The sequence below is a fragment of the Podarcis melisellensis genome (genome assembly GCF_964234715.1).
Source record: "Podarcis melisellensis genome assembly, chromosome: 11".
NCBI lineage: Eukaryota > Metazoa > Chordata > Lepidosauria > Squamata > Lacertidae > Podarcis > Podarcis melisellensis.
In genome coordinates, this window is record NC_138543.1 from 27,285,630 (window position 1) to 27,313,153 (window position 27,524).

The 27,524-nt window shown below is 39.9% G+C and overlaps 1 protein-coding gene across 9 annotated transcripts in view; it reads left to right on the forward strand.

Moving 5' to 3' along the window:
* MCTP1 (multiple C2 and transmembrane domain containing 1) overlaps positions 1 to 27,524 on the forward strand; it is a gene marked incomplete at its 3' end in the record, with an annotated part of 170,454 nt that overhangs the window by 39,262 nt on the left and 103,668 nt on the right. For 4 of the 9 annotated variants that reach the window (XM_081930147.1, XM_081930144.1, XM_081930145.1 and 1 more), the window contains exons 2-7: positions 9,403 to 9,517; positions 14,990 to 15,132; positions 16,198 to 16,277; positions 17,007 to 17,115; positions 22,325 to 22,372; positions 25,190 to 25,228. In XM_081930147.1, the coding sequence (XP_081786273.1) occupies positions 9,403 to 9,517; positions 14,990 to 15,132; positions 16,198 to 16,277; positions 17,007 to 17,115; positions 22,325 to 22,372; positions 25,190 to 25,228 (534 nt within the window). Of the gene's footprint in view, positions 1 to 475; positions 636 to 9,402; positions 9,518 to 14,989; positions 15,133 to 16,197; positions 16,278 to 17,006; positions 17,116 to 22,324; positions 22,373 to 25,189; positions 25,229 to 27,524 lie in introns of those variants that run through there. The other 5 variants (XM_081930148.1, XM_081930152.1, XM_081930146.1 and 2 more) reach the window with 5 other exon arrangements.

The window sequence follows — 27,524 nt, forward strand, 5'->3', positions numbered from 1 at the left end:
CTGGCCACATGACCCGGAAAGCTGTCTGTGGACAAACACCGGCTCCCTCCCCTGAAAAGCAAGACGAGTGCCGCACCCCATAGTCACCTTTGCCTGGGCTGTCCCCAGAAAAAAGCACTGGCTTAAACCATTATTTTTGAGATCTAATAACATAAGTAAGGTAACAGGCTATATGTGTTAATGGTAGGATATTCTGTGTCTTGTGACTTCTGCCTGTTGAATATTAATGTGAATATTAAGCATTTTGAAAAGTAATATTGTGTTTTTGCCCACTTGTTGAAAACATCCAACAAAACTGGTCAGCATCTCATGTTCAGTGTTTGGAGACGCTAAAAGATGTAGTACAGTGAGATGGGAGATTAGATTCGTGAGTCATATCCTTTTAAAGCTGTGAAGCAACTGTATTCGCACTCTATGGTTTCCTTTTACAGTCCCTCCCAGTGACTGCAGTTCAGAGCAGCAAGCTGTGTGCTAAGAAGTCACTGCTGCTAGATGGAGGCAAACAGTATGGTTGGGGGATAACCAATTTATAGGAGTAATTTTAAGTGTTGGTGGATGGATATTGAAGCCCAAGCAACATTGTTTGATTCTCCAAACTGAAAACAGGGAACATGTTGCCATCTGGGAACAATAAGGTAATTTTTACTTTCCCTCCCTCCTACTTTAATCTGTTGCTAGTGATTCTAACAAGGCTATATTTGGGGATTAAATGGGTACATTTTATGTGTTATTGGTTTTTTTAAAAAGTAGTTATAAGAACAAAAGACAAAGGTGCTACGTCTGTGAAAATTTTTTAACAATGTAAATGTTTTCATAGTTATTAAGCCTCTTAAGAGAACCATGTGAAGCCTATTTTCTACTATATACATTTTTTAGAGATTTTCAGTACTGCGTCTGGCTTCAAATGTATTGATTTAAAAGATTGTCAGTTTAGGTTATTTGCACAGAGATGTAAGAGTTCTTGCTGCTATAAAATAGTGATACTTCAAATTATATCTCATCTGTATTTGCTGAGAGTTGAAATCACTAGGATGATTATTATTTAAATGCATCTAAGGCTGCAGTCCTATATCACACTTAGGCTGGAAATAAGCCCTACTGGTGTGGCTTTCTTCTGAATAGACATGTGCAGGATATATGAAGTTGCTAGCAGGTATCGTTAGTATGCATTTAAGATACTAAGCCTTTTATTGAGTGGATTACTAGCAGTGCTGAAACAAAACAAGCTTCTCAGATGTCTATAGTTTACTTGCAAAATCTAAACATATGCTACTGACTACTGAATAGGCAATAGGAGAATTTGAGTTTTTTTAAGGTGTATACAAACTTAGCTGCTGGATGTTTTTAAAAATATTTTTGCTGGTTTGATTTTCTAATACCGTAGACCTAAGACTACTAAGATTTTTGGTTTTGGAAGATATTGGAGGAATTCAGCTAAGCATGCCTGCAAAAAGCACTAGAGCATATAAGTAGGTTTGAAGAAGAGAAGGATGCACACCTTTAATGAAGCTTTATTCCGAAATGTAACAATGACAGAATAATCATACTAATTTTCTAGATGAATCAGATAAAGTGAATTTACAGCTCTGACTGCTTGCCTTTAAAAAAACCGTTGCCAATTAAAAAATAATGGTTCTGAATTTATCTTGACTTGATCAGTAACCTAGAAACTAGAAGTAGCTGTCAGATTGGGGTAATAATTCTGAGACTGTTCTAAACTCAGCTTTGTTTGGGCATTCAGGATTCCTTTATGGCTCTGATGCAGTTAAACACATGTAAAGGATTGTGTATATGGCCAAATTCTGTTTTCTCCTGCTGAAGTGTGATTAAAGTATGGGGTGGGTGTGAATTAAACAGCTCATTGCCTTGACAAAAGCTCATCAAGAGCTCAGCTGTTCACGTGGATCATGCATCATTGGTTTGGGGCTTGGGTGCCATTGAACTGATAATGTGATAATATAATCTGCACGGTAGTAAGAGGATTGCTATGATAACAGCCTCAGTTGCTACATTTTGTACATGCTACTGACATGGGAACTTCTTGTTGTATATTGTTTTTTGACCCAAGTCACCATCATTGTAAGATTATTAAATGAACTATCAAACAATACAACTTAAGGAAGAGCAGACTATCGGGAAACAGAAAAATGAGCAACAGCAAAGGGAGAAGTAATGTCTTCCCACATATTAGTTTCTAATAATAACATCCATAATGGATTTAGGAAATAATTAGTGAAACTTTATAGAATGGGTACTGACTGTGCTTTATAGACCTTTGATCTCCTTCATGCTGCTAGAATGGAAGTCGCTAGGAAGTGGAGGACAGCAAAGACTTAAACTTATGAATCTTGGTTTTCACATCTATGACACTTTACCATGGCAGGGGGAGGGGGAGGCTTTTAAAATAAACTTAGTGAAGGGTGCAGCAAAGGCAACAGACTATCATACTGTTTGGAACTTGTTTGTAATGTATGTTTCAGGATAATCATGCTTCAATATCCATGTCAGCTGCATTTCTTAAACTTTGGGATTGTGACTAATATTTTCCAGTAAGTGATAGCAACTGAAAGAGATACTGATTAAGTGTTATTTTAATTCTCAAGTCTTCCCATTTGAATGATGATAGTCCTCCCTGCTTGCCAGTCTATCTAGGTGAACTCAAGGTGGGGGAATGTATGTTACTATTGTTAGTTTCTGTTTATCAATATTGAACTAACGTCTCTTTTTTTGCATCATTGACCTATGTATGCTCACTGCATTACCCACCTTGGACAGTCGGCAGGTACTTCTACATCTCCACTTAATACTCTGTTTTTATACTTCTGATTAAAACAAGTATTACAAATATTTGATAAAGTGATGCCTCTGGAATTTCTCAGTACTGGGAACACACAACATAGATGAGGATATGATGGAGTAGAAGGACAGGTACCTACAATCTGGCATCAATTTTTATATTAGCCGCCTTGGTTGTCTGCTTCACAGAATTGGCAAATGGGGAATGGAAGTTATTAAAACCTGACGAAAAGGGGCTTAATCACTAAAGCCTTCTGTAACCTATTCTGAGCCCCTGGAACAGAATATACCAGGGGGGGGGGGATACTTGGTACTTTAGATGTTTTTGTAAGGAACTTACACCCTCCCTGATTATTCAGGGTTCGGCCACACTTCCCTTGCCTAGAAAGTATAGGTCCAAGAAGTTTCCCAATTGCTGTGTGCTTTATAGGCACATATCCAAGTGGTATTTTGTTTGTCCCCGGGAAAACCTACTGTTTACTGCCAAATTGAAACAAATGCCAATCGACATTTGTTCTGATTCAGCAGTAAACAGCAGATTTTCCCTAGGTGAAAGTGTCGGGACAAGCAGAAGTGCAAATGAACACTCACAGTTGGAGTCCAGTAACATCTGAGAGCCAGAAATTACTGGCATTCCCCCCCCCCCCGCAATTTTTCAAACTTCTATCCAGAACTGTGACTGTGTAGCTGAAGTGCAAATGTTGCTGAACTGTTTATGCAAGTTGCATCTATGAGTCAAGTATGGTAAGAGTTTGCTTTATGTTGCTGCTACAAGGCCCCAGCAAACAGTACCAGGAAGTGCCATACCACTGCATGTTTGTCAAGTAGCAGTCTGCAACAGATGTCCAGGCCAGCATGACAATATTATCAGATTGAATGCTCACATTTGTGCTGTAGCTGATAAGTCTTTGGTTACGAATCTGTTTCTGATCAGTTGACCCAGTAGAACTGTGCCTCTGGTGAGCTCGAATTTAACTCCACTTCCAGTCAAACTAGGAGGAAAAATAAAATATGGTTTCAGTGCCCTATGTAACATGTGCTGGTCTTGACTGGCCCTGCAATGTGCTATGGTTTTGCTAAGTGGTTGAGCTCATTAAAAAAAAAAAAAATTCCTGCACTGGTAAAGAAAAAATAATTAAACTGATATTGGAAGATTGTAATAGCTGCTGGAATAGCACAGCCATTTGCTGCAAGCCTGTTTTCAAATGCACAAATTTTGTGAATGAGGGACAAACAGCTGTCCAACTACAATCTTAATCCCCTTGTAATGTTGATGACTGGAGGAGGTTGAGATGACATGTTGGTGCTCCTCTGCTGACCACTACAAGTGAATACCGAGCTCCACCCAGGTGTCTAGAAGACTATCACTGGCCCAAGCTATACCAGCATGCAGCAGGTACAGCAGAAAAGTAAGAGAAAAAGGCCCACCGCTTCCTTCTAGCATGAGCTGGAAGGACTTGGAGTGTTGTGTTGAATCAACCACTTTATTCTTTCCCAACCCTACTTAATAGTTGCTCTGTCCTTTCTCCACTGCTCGCCTAATTAATGTTGAACTTGAATGTGTCCTTAATTGTAATAGACACTGTTTATTTTCTATGATCAAGCACTTTAGATCAGGGATGACTAGTCTGTGGCTCTCTCAACTACCACGAGCCCAGCTAACATGGCCTGTTATCAGGGATGATGGGAATTATAGTCCAACAACATCTGCAGGACCTGAACTACTTAAGTTGCCTTCCACATCACATGACATAATGTAATTTTTGAACTGGCCAAATGTTATTTTTGACTGTCCCCCCCCCCTTTTAAAAAAGAGCCCTACTGACTTGTTCATGCATATTGTGAGGGATGCTGGCCATGTGGATAACCAAGATATGGTTAATGCATCCTTGTGTGAGAGAATAATCCACTGCCTTGAATGAGTCCCATGTTCATCATTTTAGTTTGGTACTGCGGTGTGTATAGTTCAAACCTCATACCTCTGGAATAAGTTTTAATTTGAACGTATTTTTGAAATTATATTTTTAATGAGAATTTAAAATTTCAAGAAGTATTTTTATATCATTGATATGAGTGGGAGGAATAGCATCACCATGTTTGAAAAATGATATTGAAAACTGGACCTAGCCAGTCTGTGCTGTAAGTATACATGATACCTTGTTGAACTATTAATGGACAGTCTGAATAAAATACAGGAATTCAACGTTTAAACCAGTAGAAAATGTGACAAAAACCTTGGTTATCAATCAAGTGTAGAATTGCTTAATAATCCTTAAAATTCATTTTATAAATATATATATAATTTATAGCAAGACTATAACAAAATAAAGTTGCTTCTGAATGTGAATCCAGAAATTATATTCAAGTAATCAAAGTAGTCTTATAAACTCTGGTATTGTGAATTTTTAAAAGATCCATGCAAAATACATTTGTAGCTTCCTGGATCCGAAGACCTTGCTAGGTGTGACTTGAGTAATTTGTACATTACACCTAATTTGCTTGACTGGGAGCTAATTCTTCTTCTTCTTCTTGGATATTTTGTGCTGCTACCCCTCACTTCCCATCCCAGCCTTAGGCCTGGAGCTGGAGAGGGAAGCCAAGGGTTTTGTCCTTACCTTGCTCTAAGTTTAGGAACAGATAGGTAGCCGTGTTGGTCTGCCATAGTCAAAACAAAAAAAAATCCTTCCAGTAGCACCTTAAAGACCAACTAAGTTAGTTCTTGGTATGAGCTTTCGTGTGCATGCACACTTCTTCAGAAGAAGTGTGCACGCACACGAAAGCTCATACCAAGAACTAACTTAGTTGGTCTTTAAGGTGCTACTGGAAGGAATTTTTTTTGTTTTGACTAGGTTTAGGAAGTTCAGTGTGAGATCAAAAACAGGGCTCCACCCTTTGGAAGAAGGACATTGTCCTGGTAATCACACATTTTGGTTGGCTGCTAAAGCCAGCTAAAGTCCATGTACCCTCCATAAGAGACCTTAAATGGTACAATTAATAATTATATAGAATTTTGGAGTGCTCAAAGTACTTGCTGAAATGGTCTATAAATGTTTCAGTGGATTCTTTTTATTGTTGATCTGCTGCAAAACTACAATATAATGTTGAATATGTCTAATGATATGTTGGCTGTGTACCGTTACTACTTTTGATATGCAATTTATATATGCAATTCTCACAATGCTATGAAACAAACAAGTCAAGACTACCTTATGTCATTTTATATTACAATGTTGTTTCTGATTCCCTCCTGTAATGATAACAACTTGTAAACAACAGCATTTATTACTGCAAGGTACATAGCTAGCAGGCAGTGGATCAGACATACGTTTCCTGGCTAGCGTGTTGATTGCTGTTGTCACCAAGACAGTCATACTTATATATAAACTCGGCACATCATTTGAAAGCTGGATGGTGAACAGAAATCATAGTTTTAGTACATACGGTATTAAAAATAAATTATACTTTTATCTTGTCTAACTTGATTTTTACAAATATATACATATAGAAGTTCAATGAAGTAGTGTTTTAATTTTAAATGCCATTTTCATCTAATGATTACTGACCAAGTGAATAGCCCGGTTGAGACGTAATGTTAAACTTTGGTTTAGTGTTTCTGGTACTGGCCTTGGGTTTGTAAGCTCCCCTTCTCTCTGGCATAGCTGCAAGAAAGAACTGGGAGCGCTTGTTTTAAAATTAAATTGAGTTTTTTCATGTCCAATCCAAAGGAACTCTAATTGGTTTAGCCTATGATTGGTGAGCAAGCTGAGGCAATTTTAACCTGGGTTCTTTCCCCTTTGCAAAGTTAGCAAATGAATTAACTTGCTGTGCTGAGTGGTAGTATATCTGACCATGCTTTGTTGTCTCCATACCAAAAACTGTGACTGCATTCAGATGTAAACCATACTTTGTTGTTATGAGAAAAAACTTAGAGGTTTAACTCACACACTTCAATCCACCTCTCCTCTGGTGCAGCCACGGAAATTTCTGCTTCAGTTTTAGATTAATTGTTGTTGCCTGAACCCTAATATGTGGTTCAGATAACTAATGTAGTGGAAACAAACCAGCCTCACAGATTATGTTCTGAAGTTGGTTGGCTTCCATTAAACATAGCTAACCACAGCTTTTCAGAGGTTGCGTGACAAAGTAAAATTTACTTACTTTAAGACGGAAGTGAATGGTTCTGCACTGGAGAAGAAGGGCGGAGGAACAAAAGTCTAAGCTCAAGACACTCTCTGTGGCTTCTTCATGTAATGTCTAATCAGCCGTTTGGAATAACAGCCAAATCAGCCCACATTGTTCTGAACCAGCAAACTTAAGGCCAGAGGCTTACAGTTCTATACTTTTTCAGGGTGTCTTAATGCGTGCAAAAAATTATGTTGCTACTATGTTCTACTTCTACTATGTTCCACAACCTAGATTTTTTTTACTGCTGTTTTTCCAAGCACTCCAGCAGACTACAGGCTTAGTGGTGTTATGGAAAAATCTAGATGTGAGGCTGCTCAGTCACCCAGCTTGTTGGGCAGAGCCCACGGGTCCCTGCAGAATAAAGGAAGGAGTCCAGCCACCAACCGGAGCAAATAGCTGTAGACCAAAGTTTATTGTGCAACAGGTTCAAAGAGGAATTTTGAACCCCGAGGATGGGGTGACAAGGACTTTTAAAAGTTTCTACCTTATCCCAGCATACAGTTCGTTAAAGCATCATTGCTACATCAGAAAAGGGGAGGGTTATACATCATTAACATAGGAGGAATGTGTTGGGGCAACAGGATATGTATTGGGAAGTACATTCTAAGCACCTACTACAAAGGGACAATAGAACTTTGGTTTGCAAGTCCAGAGGAGGAGTGCAAGTCTGGAGGAGTGCCTTTGCCCAGCAGTTGATACCTATGAGTACCTTCCTGTGAGTACGTGACCTCCCGCTGGAGGGATTATGGCGGGAACCGAGTGGTTTCCAAGGACTTGGCCAGTACAGCAAATTGGCAGTGGAATGAAGGAAACTGGCAAAGGAGTTGATTTTATATGATTTTTAAAGCTAGAGAACTTTCCTGAGCTGTCAAGTCAAAAGGATACATTTATCAATAATATTTGTAACGTGTAACAACTTTAAAGATGTGCCCCCCCCCATAATTTCTACAAGTGGAGATTCCACTAGATCAGGTATCGTCAACCTTTTCAGACCCAGGACCTATTTTTAACCCAAACATGCATTTGGGGAACCATTTGTTAATATTTTAACATATAGTTGCATGGCGGTAGTGTTCCTGTTGCAACCTACCTTGGATCAGGCGGCAATCACTAGTAGGTTCTGTTCCAATCTTAAAGATTAGTGTGAGACTACTCAGATATGAACAACAGAATAAAATAACTAAATATAGGAAATAGCTGGTTGGGGGACTCCTGTAACTCTTTCATTCTTTGCTTTGAAAATAAAGGAGGTGTTGCAAAAAGGGATAAACATAATTACTTAAATCTACCCACATCACAAAATTCTTCAGGTCTTAAATTAATGATTTGGCTCCTTAGGTGTATTGCTAACTTTAAGTAGAAGCATTTATGAATATGAAACATCCATGACATATTAAGAGCAGGAGTAACCAAAATGGTGCCCCCAAGTCAAGGTTGCACTCTTACCAAGCAATGGTCAGAGATGATGGAAGTTGTAGTGCAGCAACATCTGGAGGAAGCCATATTGGCTGCCTCTGTCTTTGAGTTTGAACCTTGGGAAGAGGAAAGCACTTCAGGTGGGTGGTTTCTGTGTCTGGAAGTTTGGTCAGTTAGTTGCCAGTTCTGGACTCCCTCTGAAAAAGCCAGTTAGTAGTTTGGGGGCTGCTCCTGGGCCCATTTTTATCTCTAGAGGTTCAGGTTGCTTCAGTGGCTAGGAGTACCTTTTGCCACCTATGTTTGGTATGCCATCTACAGGCATTCAGGACAGGGATAAGCCTGTCCATGGTAATTCATGCGTTAGTAATCTCAATACTAGATTATTGCAATGCACGTGTAAGTGAAGCAGCCCCTGGGCCATGTTTGAAAGCTACAGCTGGTACAAAATGCTGAAACTAGAGCACTGGTGGGAGCAGGCTATCATTAGCACATAATCCCAGTGCTTAAAAGTTTGCACTGGCAGCCATACACTATAGGGCTAAGTTAAAGGTTCTCGTATTCGTTTACAAGGGTCCATGATACCCTAAGGACCACTCAATGCTCTATATCACTTCCTAGTCATTTTTAGTGGTCCCCCATGGCTCAGACACGTGGCTCATATTCACCAGGATGTGTGTGTTCAGTATTGTAGACCTAATTCTGTGGAATTCCCTCTTGATTGGGCTCAGCCAGGCCCTCTTCCTGTTGACCTTCCAGTGCTTGGTGAATATCTTTTTTTAGTTCAGAAGGCATTTTATGAGGGTTCCCCCTCCCTGAGCTTATGTTTCATTTTAACTGACTTTATGGTGTATGAGAAATCCCTTTTGTACACTGCTTAGAAACTGCAGTATTGGTACATAACTTATTAAGATGAATAATAAATAGTTACATGAATACATAACTTTGCAAAACAGCAAATCAGATTAATAACATGGGCATCATGTATGTATTTTCTTTGTTTTTTAGAGAGCCAATCCTACTGGAACTAGCAATGCAGAATTGCCTCTGGCTGAACCCGGAATGTACCAGTTGGACATTACATTAAAAAGAGGTCATAATCTAGCAGCTCGTGATCGAAGAGGTAAGAATATATTGATCAAACACTGTTTTTACATAAAACACTCTGCAGAGGCTGGAAAGGTTAACCTACCTCGGTTAAAGTTTATACATTTTTATTTTAATATTTGTGGACTGAACATGCTACGCTTGTAACAATCTCCAGCAAAGAAGCTTTCTTGGTCTGTTGCACCAAAACCAACAAAAAGCATTGTAATTTCTTAAAGTGCACCTTAGCCTATGATGAAGCAGCTCCTTATTTATTTATTTCATACAATTTCCATTTGAGTGTAAAAAAATTCCCTGGAAGCAGTTTACAAAAAAAAGATAAAACAATAAAACTATCAAGAAGAATTAGCAACAACAGTTACAACTTTCAAAAAGTTAAAATAACAGTAGACTACAAACAGATTAAAACTTGCAGCAACTGTCTAAATATCTGGGTAGGCTTGTCAACTAAAACATTTTTAGCAGGTACTAAGAAGGCCTAATATTGATTAGGAATTCCAAAGTATATGTTCTGCCACATGGAAAGATTGAGTTCTTGCAAATGCGGAACAGGTATTATTTGGCACGTGTAACAGTTCCCCACAATTATGTAAAGGCTTTTACTTGAATTCAAACTAAATAGGTTGAATCAAAAGTGCCTCATTTTCTGACAAATGGAGGGCATTTTTAATCCAACCTTGTATGTTGAAGGCTCTGTGATGATGGAAACCTTTGGTTACACGAAACAACGAAAAGAAATATAAAGGTTAATAATCAAGATGGCTCCTTGTTGAAATTTAAATATGAACTGAATTTAAATTCTGGAATTCATAGGAAGATTTGATACTGTGCTTTCAGATATAGGCTGAATAGGCGCTGGGAAGAAGCTAGCTCACCACAGAAAATATTAGCCCCTTTTAGATGGTCCTGAGTAGTATTTATTTTGCTGCGTCAATTTATTACTTGAATTTAGGCCAAAAAGGTTAGGCATCCCTGCATTTACCACTTCAGGATTTTTTTGCGGTCTTGTTTGCATTTGATTATATATAGTAATATGACTCTTGCATTGCTATCTTACTTTGAAATCATCTTTCTTTGGAATAACATCCCCCTTCTGTCTTGACTCTACACCAGCCTGTGCTATCTTGCCCTCCTCCTGCACCTTTTCTTCATTCTCCAGTCCTGCAGCTTCTCCTGCCTTTGACTTTCATCTCCTGGCTGTTAAAGGCTCCCCCAGATCACTGATCCCTTCTTCCAAGTCAGACTCCAACTCTGCCTGTTCTGGACCTGGTGCCCAGTCATCAGCATCCAGTATCCTCAGTGTCAAGCCAGACCCTGATGCCCTGACACTTGCTTTCTAGCTATTCTGCCACCAACACCACCTGGAGAAAGTTAAAAGTGCTCCTCATCTGGGTGCCTGAAATGTAACTGGAAAGTGATGGAGTGAGGTGATGTGCCAAGACTGAAAGCTTCAAATGGTATTTGCTTAACTCTCCTACTTCGCAATGAGTACCACTGTGAAGTCAGGAAGAAATTGCTGCTTTGAGTCTTACTTCTGGATTTTTTTGTTAATATCTGTCTTGAAACCACAGTAGCCCTCTAAATTGCTATTAAAATGGAAAAGCTATTAATGTTTGTCTCTGTAGCCTTGGATTTTCTGAATGTCACATGCATGCAAAACATTACTTGTAAATATGTAAAATCTTATGTAAAGAACTCCTTGAACAAAAACAGTAAATCTCCTTTGAGTGGTAGTTAGATAATCCTGGTGCTCTAGGTTTCATTTGCTTCAGAGATAATGCTTTGGGCATATAATGAGGAATAATTCAATGTGATAGTCTAGTCATCGTAATAAGCTTAACACATTCTGAATCACTTTTTATCTGTATTGCAGCAAATAACAAATTACCTCAAATAGATTTATTACTGACCCTTGTTGAGTGGTACTGAAAGCATTATTTTGTGAATGCTGAAAAGGCAGTGCTTTGCTCTTTTTAATGCATAACCACAGAACAAGGCCTGCCAGACTGCCTAGTAAATAAAAACACTTTTATACTATGCACTGTGTGTGTGTGTGTGTGTGTGTGTGTGTGTGTGTGTGTGTCTGTCTGTGTGTGTGTGTGTATAAAAATAAAAGCAGTGTTTAGATCTGAGCTGTGGAACTGAGTGTTAATTGTAGAGTGCTTCCCCACTCCAGCACCAACTCTGTAGGGTTGTTTCATAGCCCTAGGGAACCCAATGCCATCCTTTTTCTTTGCTGCCACCACCAGCGTATGGGTCGCCTAGGGATAGGGGTGTGGGACTCCGAGTGTCTCCTCAATAATGCAGGAACAGCCAGCTGAATTTCCAGGTATCTGGCATGGCAACTCCCACTGCCTCCTTTCTGCTTTCCCAAGCCCTTTAACAATCCATAACATGGTACCAGCAGCCTAAGCTATGCGGAGAGTTAACAAGCCTTTGAGCGTATTCAGAAACTGCTATAGCCCAATTAAGCATTTTATTTAAAAGGAGCATATGGGAAAGGGATTTGGGGCAGGGAATGGCAGGTAGGGCAGTTCAGCATTGAAATAAAACACTACACCACAATATTGGTCTAACTAATCCTACACTTAATCCAAACTAACATTGCAAGAATTTACACACTGTGGTTGTCTCTGGCGCAGGCAGCTTCAAACATCAGTTGCAGGTTGGGAGTTTGAGAGGAACAAAGTAATATGGCCACCATTTTAAAGGATTTATTACCCATATTGGTTTGGAAAGGCAGCTGGTTGATTCCTGCCAGATGCCAAGTCAGGTAGAAGGGAACTGACACCATTTGAGGAGTGGGAATTGGTAGACCCTCCCCTGAGAGCAGAGGAAGATAAGGAAGATGGTTATTGTGCATGGAAATTACCACCAGTTTTCCCCATCTACCTGCTAAACAGACTTAATCAATAACCTGCGGGTGTGACTTTGCTTACCTATAATGGAAGCTGAATATCCTTAAAATGACAGAGTAGGGGATATCAGAAGTACTCAAGAGGCACTGGAGAGACCTAGCATTGGTATGAGATGAGAGATGCAGTAGTAAGGCTTGGCTAGGTGGTTAGAAGACAAGAAGGAAGAAAACATGGATTCATAATGGGCAAAGTCAGCGAACTCTCATGTTCTCCTGAATCATTTGGCTATATAATAGGAGAGAAAAAAGGTACTGAATGGAGGCATTCAGTACTGCTACTTAATGTGCTAGGGAGGTGGGTGGGAGAGACAAATACTGTATTAGGAGAGCAAGGTAGACTTGTAAATAATTTTGATAATAGGGATGAACTGATAGGCAAACAGTGATTTCATATGATAAATGATTTCTACACTTGTTGGTTTTGATTTCTTCTTACCCCTCTGGAGTCTGTAGTGCGTTTTGTGCCATTACAGAGGTTCGTGCTTCTGCAGTTGTGTCACGTTTTATTACGGTGTGCCTTTGAAGTGGCTTCACGCTTATCCTAGGTGATGTCATTCCAGCAAAATTACTATCCTGCAAGTAGTAGTTTTCTCTGTGATAAGTTAGGATTAAAATATGAACAAGTGTCTGGGGACCCATCAATTTCTGTCAATTGGAACCTGCAGTTTCCCTTCCTATTCTTCTGAACCAATTGCCACTGGAAGTCGGCCCATATAATTGAGACAAGACCTGGATTTTATTCAATGGTTTCTATTTGACAACTTGAAACGATTGCTCTGAGAGTAATAAACCACTGCATATTTGAAGTATAAAAATCGGCATGAAATCTGAGAGCTCAGGTGTATGTTAAAGGAATTGTACCAGTCATAAGAAGGATGGTGGCACTTAACAAACCTTCGATGAGAAGGTCTTGTAGAAGTTGATAGAGTAAGGTAGAATAATTTTCTTCTTTGAAAACTGAGTTGAATAACAAAGGGATGCATAATGTCAGGTGGCAAATGTGTTATTCTTATTACAGGTTAAGAGCTTATTTGCATGAAAAAATCCATACTGAAAAATATTTAAGATATTTCAGTTTCTCTTCTGTTTGATTTTTGTAAGCAGATATGTTCAGTGGGACTTGCAGATCATAATTTGGTAGGTATTATAGAGTATAGGGACACGGGTGGTGCTGTGGTCTAAACCACTGAGCCTAGGGCTTGTCGATCAGAAGGTCTGCTGTTCGAATCCCCACGACGGGGTGAGCTTCCGTTGCTCGGTCCCAGCTTCTGCCAACCTAGCAGTTCGAAAGCATGTCATAGTGCAAGTAGATAAATAGGTACCACTCCAGCAGGAAGGTAAACGGCGTTTCCGTGCACTGCTCTGGTTTCGCCAGAAGCGGCTGAGTTATGCTGGCCACATGATCTGGAAAAACTGTCTGTGGACAAACGTCTGCTTCCTTGGCCAGTAAAGCGAGATGAGCGCTCAAACCCCAGAGTCGTTCGTGACTGGACTTAACTATCAGGGGTCCTTTACCTTTACCTTTTTTTATAGAATCATAGAGTTAGGAGGGCTCCCAAGGATCATCTAGTCCAGCCCCCTGCAGTGCAGGAATCTCAACTAAAGCATGCATGCAGAAGGATATGAGTGGCAATTGACATTAAATTAGAATATGTGACCCACCCCAGGTTTTTTTATGCTAGTACAAATGGAATAACAGGTTGTGGCAGGCATGGTAATTTTCATGCAAAGCAGCTAGTTTAATGTTGACTATAGATTTGTCTTTATTTTAATGCAATGTTGTATTAAGAAACCCCCACCTCCTTTGTACACGATTGTAGTCTGTAACTGAGGTATCTGTTATAACGGGAAAATACTGCCACCATGTGCCCAGACGTGTTGTTGCTGCTGTAACTATTGTAGCAAGCTGAAAAAGACTTGCACTATTTAAAAACAGCAGTGTGTTAGAAAGCTAGACCTTTTGTGTGTGCATTCAAGTTAGTATACTTAGTTCACTGGTTCTGCTTATGTGCACTTTGAATTAGTATGGAAATGTGTTTCAGGTAATTTAATTCATAGGGTATACTTGTTAAATGTCTTTTAGGTGCAAGTCCTTTAATCTAGAATTTAGCATTTTATGGACAAAGTCACACGGCGAAAGCCATACACTTAATATGTAGTTTTACTTGGGTCTAGATTCTGACAGTTCCCTCATTGTGAGAAGTGAGGTTCCTGGAAGGCAGGCAGAGGTCCTGCCCTTTAAAACGCCCTCCTGTCAGATGTCAAGGGAATAAACAACTATCTGACTTTTAGGAGACATCTAAAGGCAACCCTCTTTAGGGAAGTTTTTAATGATTGATGCTTTACTGTGGTTTTAAATAGTTGGAAGCTGCTCAGACTGGCTGTGGTAACCCAGTCAGATAGGTGGCATATAAATTGTTGTTGTAGTAGTTATCATCATCACCACCATCTGCTGCTGTTGCACTTGCTAGTTTTCTAAAAAAGATAAGGAGTGCCATCTTGTTTTAAGGTTTTTCTTATAACTTTCAGAAATCATGTAGTTGTCGTACATAATCTTGATTTTTGTTTCAGGGACAAGTGATCCATATGTCAAGTTTAAAATTGGTGGGAAAGAAGTGTTTAGAAGCAAAACTATCCATAAGAATCTTAACCCTGTATGGGAAGAAAAAACTTCAATCATGATTGAACATTTAAGGGAACAACTGTACATAAAGGTGAGCTACATGTGATTCTCCTTAAAAACGGGTAAGTACAATGTTGTTGTATCACTCCACACAGTGCTGTAGTTTTTCAATGGAATGTTATACAGCTTGATATTGCCATAATAGAAATTCAAGTTATGAAAATATATCATGAAAATGCTTATGAAATTTATAATGTTGTGCCCTGCCAATTCTCATAACTGTTCAGAACTCAAATATCTGGTGCATTCTTTGAAACATAGGCCAGTGTTGTGCTTTGTTGTTGTTGTTTAGTCATTTAGTTGTGTCCAACTCTTCGTGACCCCATGGACCAGAGCACGCCAGGCACTCCTGTCTTCCACTGCCTCCCGCAGTTTGGTCATGTTTGTATCTTTGAGAACACTGTCCAACCATCTCATCCTCTGTCATCCCCTTCTCCTTGTGCCCTCCATCTTTCCCAACATCAGGGTCTTTTCCAGGGAGTCTTCTCTTCTCATGAGGTTGCCAAAGTATTGGAGTCTCAGCTTCAGGATCTGTCCTTCCAATGAGCACTCAGGGCTGATTTCCTTAAGAATGGATAGGTTTGATCTTCTTGCAGTCCATGGGACTCTCAAGAGTCTCCTCCAGCACCAAGTGTTGTGCTATCCAGACATAAAAGGGAATGGCAAAATAGAAATGTAAACCCCAATGAGGACAGTATACAAATAGACCTAACGTCCAAAACAGTTTGAGACATCACTGATTTTGTAGTTGGGATATTCCACCAGAGGATCTCCTTGTATAAGTATATAAGAAAAGCCTGCAGGATCAGGCCAATGGGCCATCAAGTCCAGTATCCTGTTCTCACAGTGGCTGACCCAATGCCTATGGAACCCCCCAAGCAGGACCTGAACGCAACAGCACTCTTCCCACTTGTGAGTCCTAGAAAATGCTTCTGATAGAAGAGGTAGAACATAGCCTTCATGGTTAAACGTCATTGATATGTATAGGCAGAGTTGATGCGTTATGTTGTATAATGTTTGCTTTCGCTAATATTCTCAAGTAATTGTTAATGGAATCCCCAACATTGAGAAATGCTATTTCTTTTGTTCACCTTAGGTCTTTGATTATGATTTTGGGCTTCAAGATGACTTCATGGGATCAGCGTTTTTGGATCTTGGCTCACTAGAGCAAAATAGGTACCATGCTGTAAAGCTACTGAAGTAGATAATGATGTTTTGGGCAAGATTGGAGACAAAGATCTAAGCAATGCTACACTGATGGTGTTATCACCAGTTACTGTTGTTGTGAATGGACACCCAATACATTTAAATTTTTTAAAATGAATTTTCATAGACCCATCGTTTCATTGCCATCTTGCACCACTTTTCTCTATACCTTTGTGTGTATATATTAGGGATGTGAACTGGCCACAAGATTAGGTTTGGACTGCAAGTCAAGTTTTCAGAAACAGCTTGTTTTGGACTAAGGTCCTCTGCAGGCTGCCCAGTTTAGCTCAAGGTCTGTCCAAATTCACATAAAGCCTTGTTCTTGCTCCCTTTCCCTAGAAGGTCTCTGGCCAGGGATGTGTCAGTGCTCCTGGAAGAAGAGGCAGCTGTCTAAAAACAAGGGAGGTAGAGTTACAGCTGTGTCATGGTCTTTTTGCTGTCTCCACCAAACATAGTTGAGATGTAGTGAATCCCCCCTCTCCTTTTGAATCCAGACAGGATGGAGATCAAGTGCTGTGTATTGCATGGGACTTCTGCTTTCCCCCCTTAGTAGTTTTGCAAACCTAGCTGATAGCTTACAGGCAGAAGGTAGCAACAGGCACACCATTCTTGTCCCTTTTTAAACTGTATGACCTAATGGAGGCAATATGATGAAACATTTTTTATTTTATTTTTTCGTTTCTAAACTTGGTTTCCTAGGTCAACGGAAGTTACGTTGAGTCTAAAGGATCCACATTATGCTGACCAAGATCTTGGAACTATATTATTGTCTGTATTGCTGACACCAAAAGAACAGCAACGGGAAGGGGTAAGTATGGATTGAAACAAATTGTGAAGCTTCCCCCCCTTTCCTAATGGGAAGTGTATCACTTTTGCAATGTTTCCATCAGTGAGCATTATTAAATGAAGCCATTTTCTTGTGGGTTTTTATATATTATTCCCCAGTAAATATTGAAAGGTACTGATCAGTTTTTGGATGCAGTTGACTACTGATGCCTTGCTCTGGGTCAGCCCCTCCGGATAATGATATTGGTACAGATGGAATTTTGATAGAATGCAAACATACAGTGGATTCCCTCAGAATTTATTAAAGATAAAGAATTTTGGATCTAGTGCTGTGGTGTTCAAACTGCAACATTTCAGTCCAATTATAGTAAAACCTTACATAGTTATGAAAACTAGTCAGCTAATTGGTTCTATGTAGAGCTTAGCTGCTGAAACAGGCATTTATTTGGAGTCAGTAATGTTGTTATTATGCCAGAACATACCTGGACTTAGGGCATAAGTGTAGTCAGGAGCTAGAATTTGAGTATCGGTAAAAGCACCAAGAATAAATATATGAAATGTATTTCCAAGAGCACAATTTTAAATCTAATATAGCCAGTAAAGGCTTAACATTTTCTTAAAACACAAATCAAATCGAGATCGCTTTTCATACATTGCCACTCTATACCTATGGTTTAGAAACCCAGTACCAAGTCAGTGCTAGGATTTGTTTCTTCTTGCTTGGCAAAGGGAAGAGCTGGTTAGCTGCAGTTTGAGCAGAATGCACTAGCATGCTGCTCTTTCATGGTAAGCCATAGTTTCTTTCAGACAGTGGCTTCTCTGATAAGCTTTATTGTAATGTGCAAAAGCTGCCTTCATGTGAATTAGCATGGGATTTCAACATTCAAACTGTAAGTGTTGCTATTTGGAGTTGTGATGTTAAGTACTCAAATAAGTGTCTACAAATACATGATGATTCACTTACTACCTCTGCAGATATAAAACCAAATTGTCCAAATTGCAGGTTATTTTATAGAGTTCATTTTTACCAAATTGCCTAGAAATTTAAGAGAGCAACATTTCTTAGTGAATTTTTCTTTTACCCCTTTAAATGAATTGCAGGTTTGTGTGCTGGAGTTTTTGCAACCCCAGCTCATCTTTTCAAAACTTGGCTACGTTTTTGTTGTTGCAGTATATTGGAATTGGAAATATGTAACATGGGAAAGCTTTCGTGAGATGTTTAGCATTCTGTCCTGCACATTAGGTTTACTGTGGCTGTCATTTGTGGACTGTAATGAATCTTTAAAATTCCTCTAGCTATATCGTGTAGTCAAACATTTTTAATGGCAGCTTGAGAACAGTTTCAGGAGGCCCTGTTTTACATGTAGTATATTCCTAGATATGTCTACTCAGAATCAATCACATTGAGCTTAATTGGGCTTAAAAGGGACGTGGGTGGCGCTGTGGTCTAAACCACCGAGCCTCTTGGGCTTGCTGATCAAAAGGTTGGAAGCTCGAATCAGTGCACTGGGGTGAGCTCCCGTTACTCTGTCCCAGCTTCTGCCAATCTAGCAATTTGAAAGCATACCAGTGCAAGTAGATAAATAGGAACTGCTGCAGCGGGAAGGTAAATGGTGTTTCCATGTGTTCTGGCTCCCGTTATGGTGTTCCATTGCACCAGAAGCGGTTTAGATATGCAGGCCACATGACCCAGAAGGCTGTCTGTGGACAAACACTGGCTTTCTTGTCCTGAAGCGAGATGAGCACCACACCTCATAGTGTGGACTTTGACTGGACTTAACCATCCAGGGGTCCTTTACCTATTTACCTTTTACCTTAATTGGGCTTATTCCCAAGTATGTGGGTATAAGAGTGTTGCCTTTAATATATGTGGGAGGAGAAGAAAGTTAAAATTTATTTGATGGGTGCAAAACGCTAGAAATTGATGCATGAGACCTAGCTAACTGGAGGGATTTTGGTGCAGTTAGTTTGTTGTGTAGCATGATGAAATGTTTAAGCAGTGTTCTGTAAGTAAGTCAGTGTGGAAATAAGGATGTATCATACAGCAATGATAAATTAAAAATAGATGCTGTATTACATAAGAACAGTTTAGCAAGCTTTCTAAGCTCTGTATTCCTTTTGATGACTATTATTTTAAATGTTATATTGTTAATTGAAACTCAAAACCAATAATATGTTTTTTGGGGGAAAGTATTTCTAAAGTAGGCCTTAGTTAAACTTGGCAAATAACCTATTTTACTGTTTGTGGCATTACATACACTGAAATTTCCCTTTCTTTCTGGTCTCAGTCTTCCATGCAACATCTTCATGTTCACAGGATGCTCAGATATTCTATTGATTTACTCTGTTTGAAATACCACATACTTTGCATTTCACATAGGAGACACCTCATTTTCAAGCGGAAAGCTTGGTTTACTAAAGATGGTAATCAGTAGCAAAGGAATGCACTTAAACACTGTAGGACAACATCCATCCTCTGGTTCAGAGGTTCCAAACTATGGTTTGTGAGGTTATTTCGGGTGGTCTGTGATGTATCTGGAAAAAAAATAATAAATGGCTTGTATTTAATTTGAAAAGTTTTAAAGTCAGTTGGCTCAGTTGTTGATGTTAAGGCAGAACGCCTTCTCGGTAGTGGCGCCTGCCCTGTGGAACTCCCTCCCACCAGATGTCAAGGTAATAAACAACTACCTGATTTTTAGAAGACATCTGGAGGCAGCCCTGTTTAGGGAAGTTTTTAACGTTTGATGCTTTGTTGTATTTTTAATATCCTGTTTGAAGCCGCCCAGAGTGGCTAGGGTGGCCTGGCCAGATGGGCGGGGTATCAGTAATAAATAATAATTGCAACATACAGGCAAGGAGCATATTTGTTTTATCTGTTTTCTTTTATGTGGGCTTAAAAGCCATATATTTTAATTGGAGGACAGGCACATACTTTGCTGCCTCCATTGCATCCTCAGTGTACCGTCCAGCGGAACCTTTCCAGGTACTGCAGGACCTCTTACAGTCTGGTCCAAATGAGGTGGTAGAACTGATGGTAGCTCAATGTGACACGTTTGTAAAGCATTTTGAGGACAATGCATCCACTTGCCTCCATCACAATCCTGGCTCTGCTATTCAGCAGATCAATCTCAAGGGTTGTCCAGAGCACTCTCTAGTACTGTTGCGTTGGATGAGTTCAGTTAGTAAGGCTCAAGAATGTGGCCAGAGTGCTTGGATCGGTCAAGGTGACCGCTTGTGCTATGGATCCCTGCCCCTCTTGGCTGATAAAAACTAGTAGGGAGCGCATAGATAGTTGGGCCAGGAAGGTGATTAATGCCTCCTTGCCAAAAGGGGTGGTCCCTGCCTGCTTGAAGGAGGCTGTAGTAAAACCACTCCTCAAGAAACCCTCCCTGGATTCAGAAAATCTAAGTTAACTACTGGCCAGTTGCCAGTCTCTCCTTCTTGGGAAAGGTTCTTGAATGGGTGGCCATGGACCTAGATACAGGCACTCTTGGAGATAACTGATTTTCAAGATCCATTTCAATTGAGATCACACTCAATCTATAATCCTCTTATTTTAGAGTATAACACGTTGGGCTGTTTGTTTCTCTAGAAGTACCACTGAATTATAGCATTGGTCTGTGGGAGGGAGTTGTAATGATTTTTAAAGGACTTAATTGGATGCAGGGCAGAACGAATGTGGAAAAAGATGTGCAAAGTTTGTAGCATGGTTTCTTGTGATGTATAACTGGTTTAGTAAAACTTTGTGTTTGTTTTAGAACTAGCAAATCCTCAGTGAAGAGCTGAATGTAGATTTGGATCTACAGTGGTGCCTCGCAAGACGAAATTAATTCGTTCCGCAAGTCTTTTCGTCTTGCGAGTTTTTCGTCTTGCGAAGCACGGTTTCCCATAGGAATGCATTAAAAATCAATTAATGCGTTCCTATGGAAACCGCCTTCAGACCAGGTACGGGGACAGTCTGTCCCCTGACCTCTTCTGAAGGCCGGCGGGGGCGAAAGTCTTTGCTCCCCCCCTGCCTGCCTTCCCGGGAGAGCGGAAAACGCAACGCTGCCTTCCCGCTCTCCCGGGAAGGCAGGCGGGGGGAGCAAAGACTTTTGCCCCCCGCCCGCCTTCGGAAGAGGTCCAGGACCTCTTCTGAAGGCTGGCGGGGGCCAAAAGTCTTTGCTCCCCCCGCCTGCCTTCAAAAGCCGTCCGGGATAGCGGGAAGCGCTTCCCTGCTATCCCGGACCGCTTTTAAAATGCTGGCGGTGGGGAGCAAAACCTTTCGCCCCCGCCAGCCTTCCTGGACCTCTTCTGAAGTCCGGAGGGGGGGGGGGGAAAGGCTTTGCTCCCCACCGCCAGCATTTAAAAGAGGTCCCCAGAGATTTCCCTATGGGCTTTCGTCTTGCGAAGCAAGCCCATAGGGAAAATCGTCTAGCGAAGCGACGCAAAAACCGAAAAACCCTTTCGTCTTGCGGGTTTTTCGTCTTGCGAGGCATTCGTCTTGCGGGGCACCACTGTAGTGTTTAAGGTACATACTTTGGCAATGCCTACCTATAGTAAATTCTGGTCTGCAAAGAAAAACCTCATGTTGCTCAGTTTATTTAGGGTTCCACCAACCTATTGGCATTTGAGAGGTCAATATGTTATCTCTATAATTCTAGTATTTGTGCAATTTCTTTCCTAATTTTGTTTATCGTAGCTTAGTTGCAGTAGCACTAGTTCCAATAATTCTCAATTGGATGTCTGGTTTTGCTTAAGTAGTATGAACACCAAGAAGATCCAAAAGGTATCTTTCTATTTGGATTGACTAATCTGTCCATTTAAAAATTGGTAAATTCCAGGGGGGAATAAACTATTGTTTCTAATTAAGCAATGGAAGTAAAATAGGGAATAATGAACATACAATCTAAACTATTAAGGCTACTATCCTATGCACACTTACTTGGGAGTAAATCCCACTTAATTTAGCTGGAGTTACTTCTGAGTAGGTATGTATAGGATTGCACTGCAAATCTGGTAAGCAAAAAAAAAAAAAGATGTATTCACTGTATGTTATATATTGTTTATTGTTAACTAACATGTTTCTGTATGTAAGAATAATGCATGGCATGCATTGTACTATGGCATGTACTGTTTATAGCTGTGTATTGTTTTTGATTTGCTTATGCATATTTGTGTCTATTATGTGCATACTTTGCTAAAATGAGTGCATGAGTGGGTTTTTTTTGTTTCATGTGTTGGTTGTTTAGCAAAGTTCAGTGCAAAGATTTCATCACTGGAGAACTCGCAGATTAACAGTGAGTTCATTTGAGCAGCTTGCTGTCTTATCTTCTAGACCTATAATCTGCTTGATTAGCGTTAGAAGATATAAAATCCTCAGAAACATATGAGTGATACCTTAAATCCTGGGATATAACTAATTCAGCGCCACTGCATCTCTCAAACATTATAGAGATTTTCCCCTTGAAAAGGGGAATTCAAACTGTTGCATAATTTTGGAAGGGAAAAAAAAAGTGACGCGATCCTTATTGAGGAGTGCCAGCCTTAAATCCAACACCTCTAAAATACATTTAATGTATTTATTTCTATACCATTTACAGGCTCTCAAAGTGGCTTGCATTAATATGTCAGTACAGGGCTGAATCCAAGGCAAGCATAATGGAACTTTTATTCCTTTTCACTCCTCTCCCCCCCCCCTCCGCACCATCTCCAGAACTGCTCCAGAAGGTTGGAGAAACCCCAAGAACAGATTTGGAGGGCATCTAGAGTGGGAGAGAGGGAAGAGGAAGTTGCATTGCACTCATAAAAGTGATTACTGCTTATGCACTGGATATAACCCAGTACCTTGAAATGTACTGTTGCAAGCCACCCCAGTCTCGTGAGTGGTGCAAGATTCCAGGTTTTCCAGCGCTTACCCAGAGTGTTGGTTTCTTTTTGGAATGAGGCACAGCAGAGACTGTGGAATTTTTAGGATACATGGTTTGTTTACACATATAAACAACCTGAGCATACAGTGGTGGGATTCACAGCATTAAGGTTCATGTTTCTTCCATGGCCATAGCCTTGGATTCCAACAGACATCAAATATTGCTGTGTTTGTCTTCTACTTGCTCCTCTTCTTCTAGGTCACATCACTGCAAAACTCTGTACTCCAAATTCTGGCTTTGTCTGTTGAGGGAGGAGGCCCACCCATTTGCCCTCTCATACCAAGCTCCTTAATGGTTCATCGCCTCACCAGGAGGTTAGCCTGGCTATTCCAAGAAGTAGAAGACTTGATTAAATTCTAACACTCGCTGGATCCAGGGATTAGAAGGGTCTGGCACATAGCTTAACACCCGAAACTCATAACAGTATTACGAAAAGGAAGTGACCAGAATACCTGAGTATATGTTCCGTTTAAAACAAAATGTTTTGGCTCTGAAGTTTCCTTGACTATTACTACAGCGTTTCTCTAATTATATTCAAGTAATCATCATATGTTTCTGTTGTTAAAATGCAAATTAATATTATCAAGGCTGAAATAGAATTAGATTCCTAGCTAGGCTACAGGCTTCATTATTCACCTGTATTATGGTTTGCAAACCTATCCAAGCCAATGACCATTACTTTAATCAGCTAAAGTGTCATCCTATGTGATGTACTTCCATTGATTTAACTAAAGACATTCTCTGTAATACGTACTAACCCTAATTGTCTACAGTGATTGTTCAAATTCAGTGCTTTAACTAATTTACTTTTCTGTAAATTTTTGGCAAATAATATCTTGAAGTATAAAAGAGAGAATAAAGCAACTCAGATGAAACCATTAAGATTCCTTCTGAAAACAATTTTTTGTTTTCTCCAGCATTTTTGCTTCCTAGCAAAGTTTTTAAATGTGTCCACATTTACAGAAGTGGTAGAATTTTGAATGTACTAACATTTTGCCCCCTGTTTACATGGAAGGTATTACCATTAACTCCAGGGGTGTGTGTGTGTTTGTGGGGTGGTTGGTTTTTTTTTTGGGGGGGTATCTAGTATCCAGAAGGAAGCACATTCTGCCAGTTTTCCTATGTACAAAATGAGGCCTCTTTTTATTCAGTCTCAGTCTGTTCTAAGTTCCCCATGTTGAAAATTGATTGATTCCCACTCCAGCTGCCACAAAAATCCCAAAACCTGCTTCACAGTCAACCCCCACAAAAAAAGCTTGTAACACAGCCTTCTCTCCAATGAGGAGCCACAGCTCAGGAGTATAGTTCATATTTTGCACATGTAAATTCCAGGTTCAATCCTGGCATCTTCATTTAAAAGGTTCTTAGATAGTAGAATGGGGAAAGGCCTCTGTTTCAGATCTTGACCTGTCAGGATACATAATTCAGGAGAGCTTGCATAGCAGGGCTCGGATTCTAAAGTATTTGTGCCACGAATTAAAAAGAGAGGTTCTACTCACATTTTGTGGCGGTGCTTTTCATTCTCAAAACCTTATGTTCTAAGCTTAGGTGTTAATTCGGGGGGGGGGATCATGCTTTTCTGCACTCTTTTCTGCAGGACATCTAAGCAAGGTTATCAAATTTTTGTTCTCCTGCATTTTCTGTGTGGTTCTTCAGTCTTGTTTGAGATCAAAAAAATCCAGCAAGAACAATATAGCAGCATGATCTCTACTGTAGAGGTGGAGAGATATTAGAATGGCTCAAAATGACACATTCTGTGACTGGAAGGGCCTATTCTGTGAACATCTTCTTAATCAAACCCACTCATCTTCCTTGCTGATCCATAACAATTAGCTACATTATTGTAATTGGAATAAGTGGCCTTAAGTCTAAAATCACTAATTTTAATAAAATCTAAAAATTGAGATAATTAGTTGAGTTCACTGACATTTGTGCCTCTTTTTTTATTGATCCCAAACGTCTTCCTGTTACTTTATCCTGTTCTTCTTTTTCATGATGAAATAATAGGAGGTTGGCATCTCTCTGAAATGTGCTGTAGTGTGAATGATGCTTGTAGTTTGATTTCAGTCATATGTAGTTGTTTGGAATGTGTTTGGCATTTTTGTATGTGCATTGTTCCTTTGGAAGACAACTGGCCTCCAGTGCAAATAAGTAAAAAGTTATTAAAATGCTCTATTTCATTTGCAGACAATGTTAATGAGGAAGAGTTGGAAAAGATCAAGTAAGGTAATTCTTAGTATGTGGTCTTGAGAAGAACTGTGGTGCTCTATATTGTGTCACTTGAATGGAAAGTTGTGACACATAGACTAGGTCTGCAAAACTCGGTTTATAATTTTGGCAATGAGTCCTTTTTAAGTGATAAGGATTTGCTATATAATGCAACACTATTGAACTTCCTCCATCATTGTAGAACACTGAAGTACATCTAACTAGGCAATGGTCTGGGAGATCCGTTTATATTAAGACCTGTTTCATATTTTGTGCTCATTTTTCTTAGTCAACACAACCTAAACTAGTGAATGCATTTTTCATCAGGTGGTAAGGAATTCCAAAAAAGTATGCAGTAGAAATGTAGGGTGAGATCAAATGGAGATCCAATTCTGCAAGCAGAATGAACTCCCAGTTGCATAATGCAGACCCCAGACTCTTCTCTGGAGAGTTTGGTGACCCCCAAAGCACATTTGGAAAACTGAAGGGTTTGGAGGTAGGGAAAGAAGAAGGGGAATTTTGTGTGTCTAACACATCACTTCCAGAATTCAGGTTATCTTTTTACATAATGTGGTTTGTAGTATGAACAAGCTTTGAACAGGCAACTAAATATATTCACCTGAATAGGTTGGTGGTTTGGCGTTCTTGCCGCTTCTTGCAAATGATACAAAACACACATGGTTTTATTTAGTTCTAACATTGTGCTGTGAAATATATACGAATTGATCAGTGGATTATAAACTATTAAGTAGTGTGCACACCTGCATACAAATTCATTCACCCCTGCATCAAACTTTTCTCATGCTACTTGATTTTTAAAAATTCACTCTTGACATACCAGTAAATAATCTCATGCCACCCAGATGCATAAAATAAAGGCTAAGTTTTGTTACCAGTCCACAGAACCTAATTTAGGAATAAAAATGTGGTAGGCATGAGTCTTCATCCCTTCATGGTGAAGAATATGATGTTACGATGAAATGGGTCCTATGTCTGCAACCTCTGCTGCACATATTAGATATTTTGCACAACTAGGCAAGGATTCTCAAAGTGCATTATAGCTGCAGCTTCATCTTCGGTACTTGTTGTCAACGCCAAAATGTTGCATTTTTGTTGTGTCGATCTATATAGAGAATATTCCTTAATCTACTTTACTCTGAAGTTGTACAAACGCTTTCATTTAAGAGTTTGCGAGAGGTTAAACCAGGGATAGCCAACTGGTGCCCTCCAGATGTTGTTGGACTGCAGCCTCCACCAGGCTCAGACAGCAAAGCCAGTTATCAGGAACGATGCGCTCCAAATGTCATTGTAGTCTTTGCAACATCTGGAGGGAGGGACCACATTGGCTCCCCCAGATTAAATAATAGACTTGCTTACTTAAACCAGAAATAATGAACCTCAGATTTCTATTCATTTTTGGCTTTTAGAAACATTTTCTTGCAATTGCTGGTACACACTTGCAGGTCTGCTGCTTTTATTTTCATAATATGATCCCTTACAGAATTCTGTGGAGAAATGGCAGTATTAAGTGGGCTTGTGCAATTCCACAATCATAGCAGCACCAGTTACAATTACCATTGGTGCCAGTGGTGGTCAGCTCTGGGTTTATCCATGTACAGCCTGGTCTTCAGAGACTCTCTTATGTACCTAGCAACCGTCAGGAGGGATTATGGAGAGGGCAAATGCAACTGAGTCGCATTTGTGAGCCAAGCCTTAGAGTTGCTTCCTATTTTACCTTTTGCAAAAGAACATACATTCTTCAATACTCAGAAATGTGCACAAAATGTGCAGAATGTGCGAAGTGCACATGAGCTGGCTTTAAATTGTTTGGGACTAAAGTATCTGAAAGTCTGCTTCTTCCTATATGAATCTGTCTGTTGGTTATATGACACCCTGCTTTTTATCTTATTTAAAGCGATTTCCTGTTGAGGACATGAAATGGGGCATATTCTGTGGCATTCACTCCTGAAACGTTAAGACTAGTTTTGTTTTATCAGGCCTTTAATTATGATATATAAATTTTAATTCTTCCTCTCTCTCTCTCTCTCTCTCTGCCCTTTCAATCACTGTTCTCTTGTACATGTGAGATGACATAAGGTGGGAGTTGAGCTCCCCCTAGTGGTTGAATGCAAAATCACTGTTCAAAATTCAAATAAGCTTCTGGACTTCCATTCTGCCCAGAAAATAGTTCAATTGGGCCTTCACCCAGTGGTTGTCATGCACTTTTTTGCAGCGTCGTGGCTCTGTTCTTTATTAATTGTATGTGTGTTAATCCTTCCACCCCACCCAGTTCCCTCTGTCTCCTTCCTGCTGG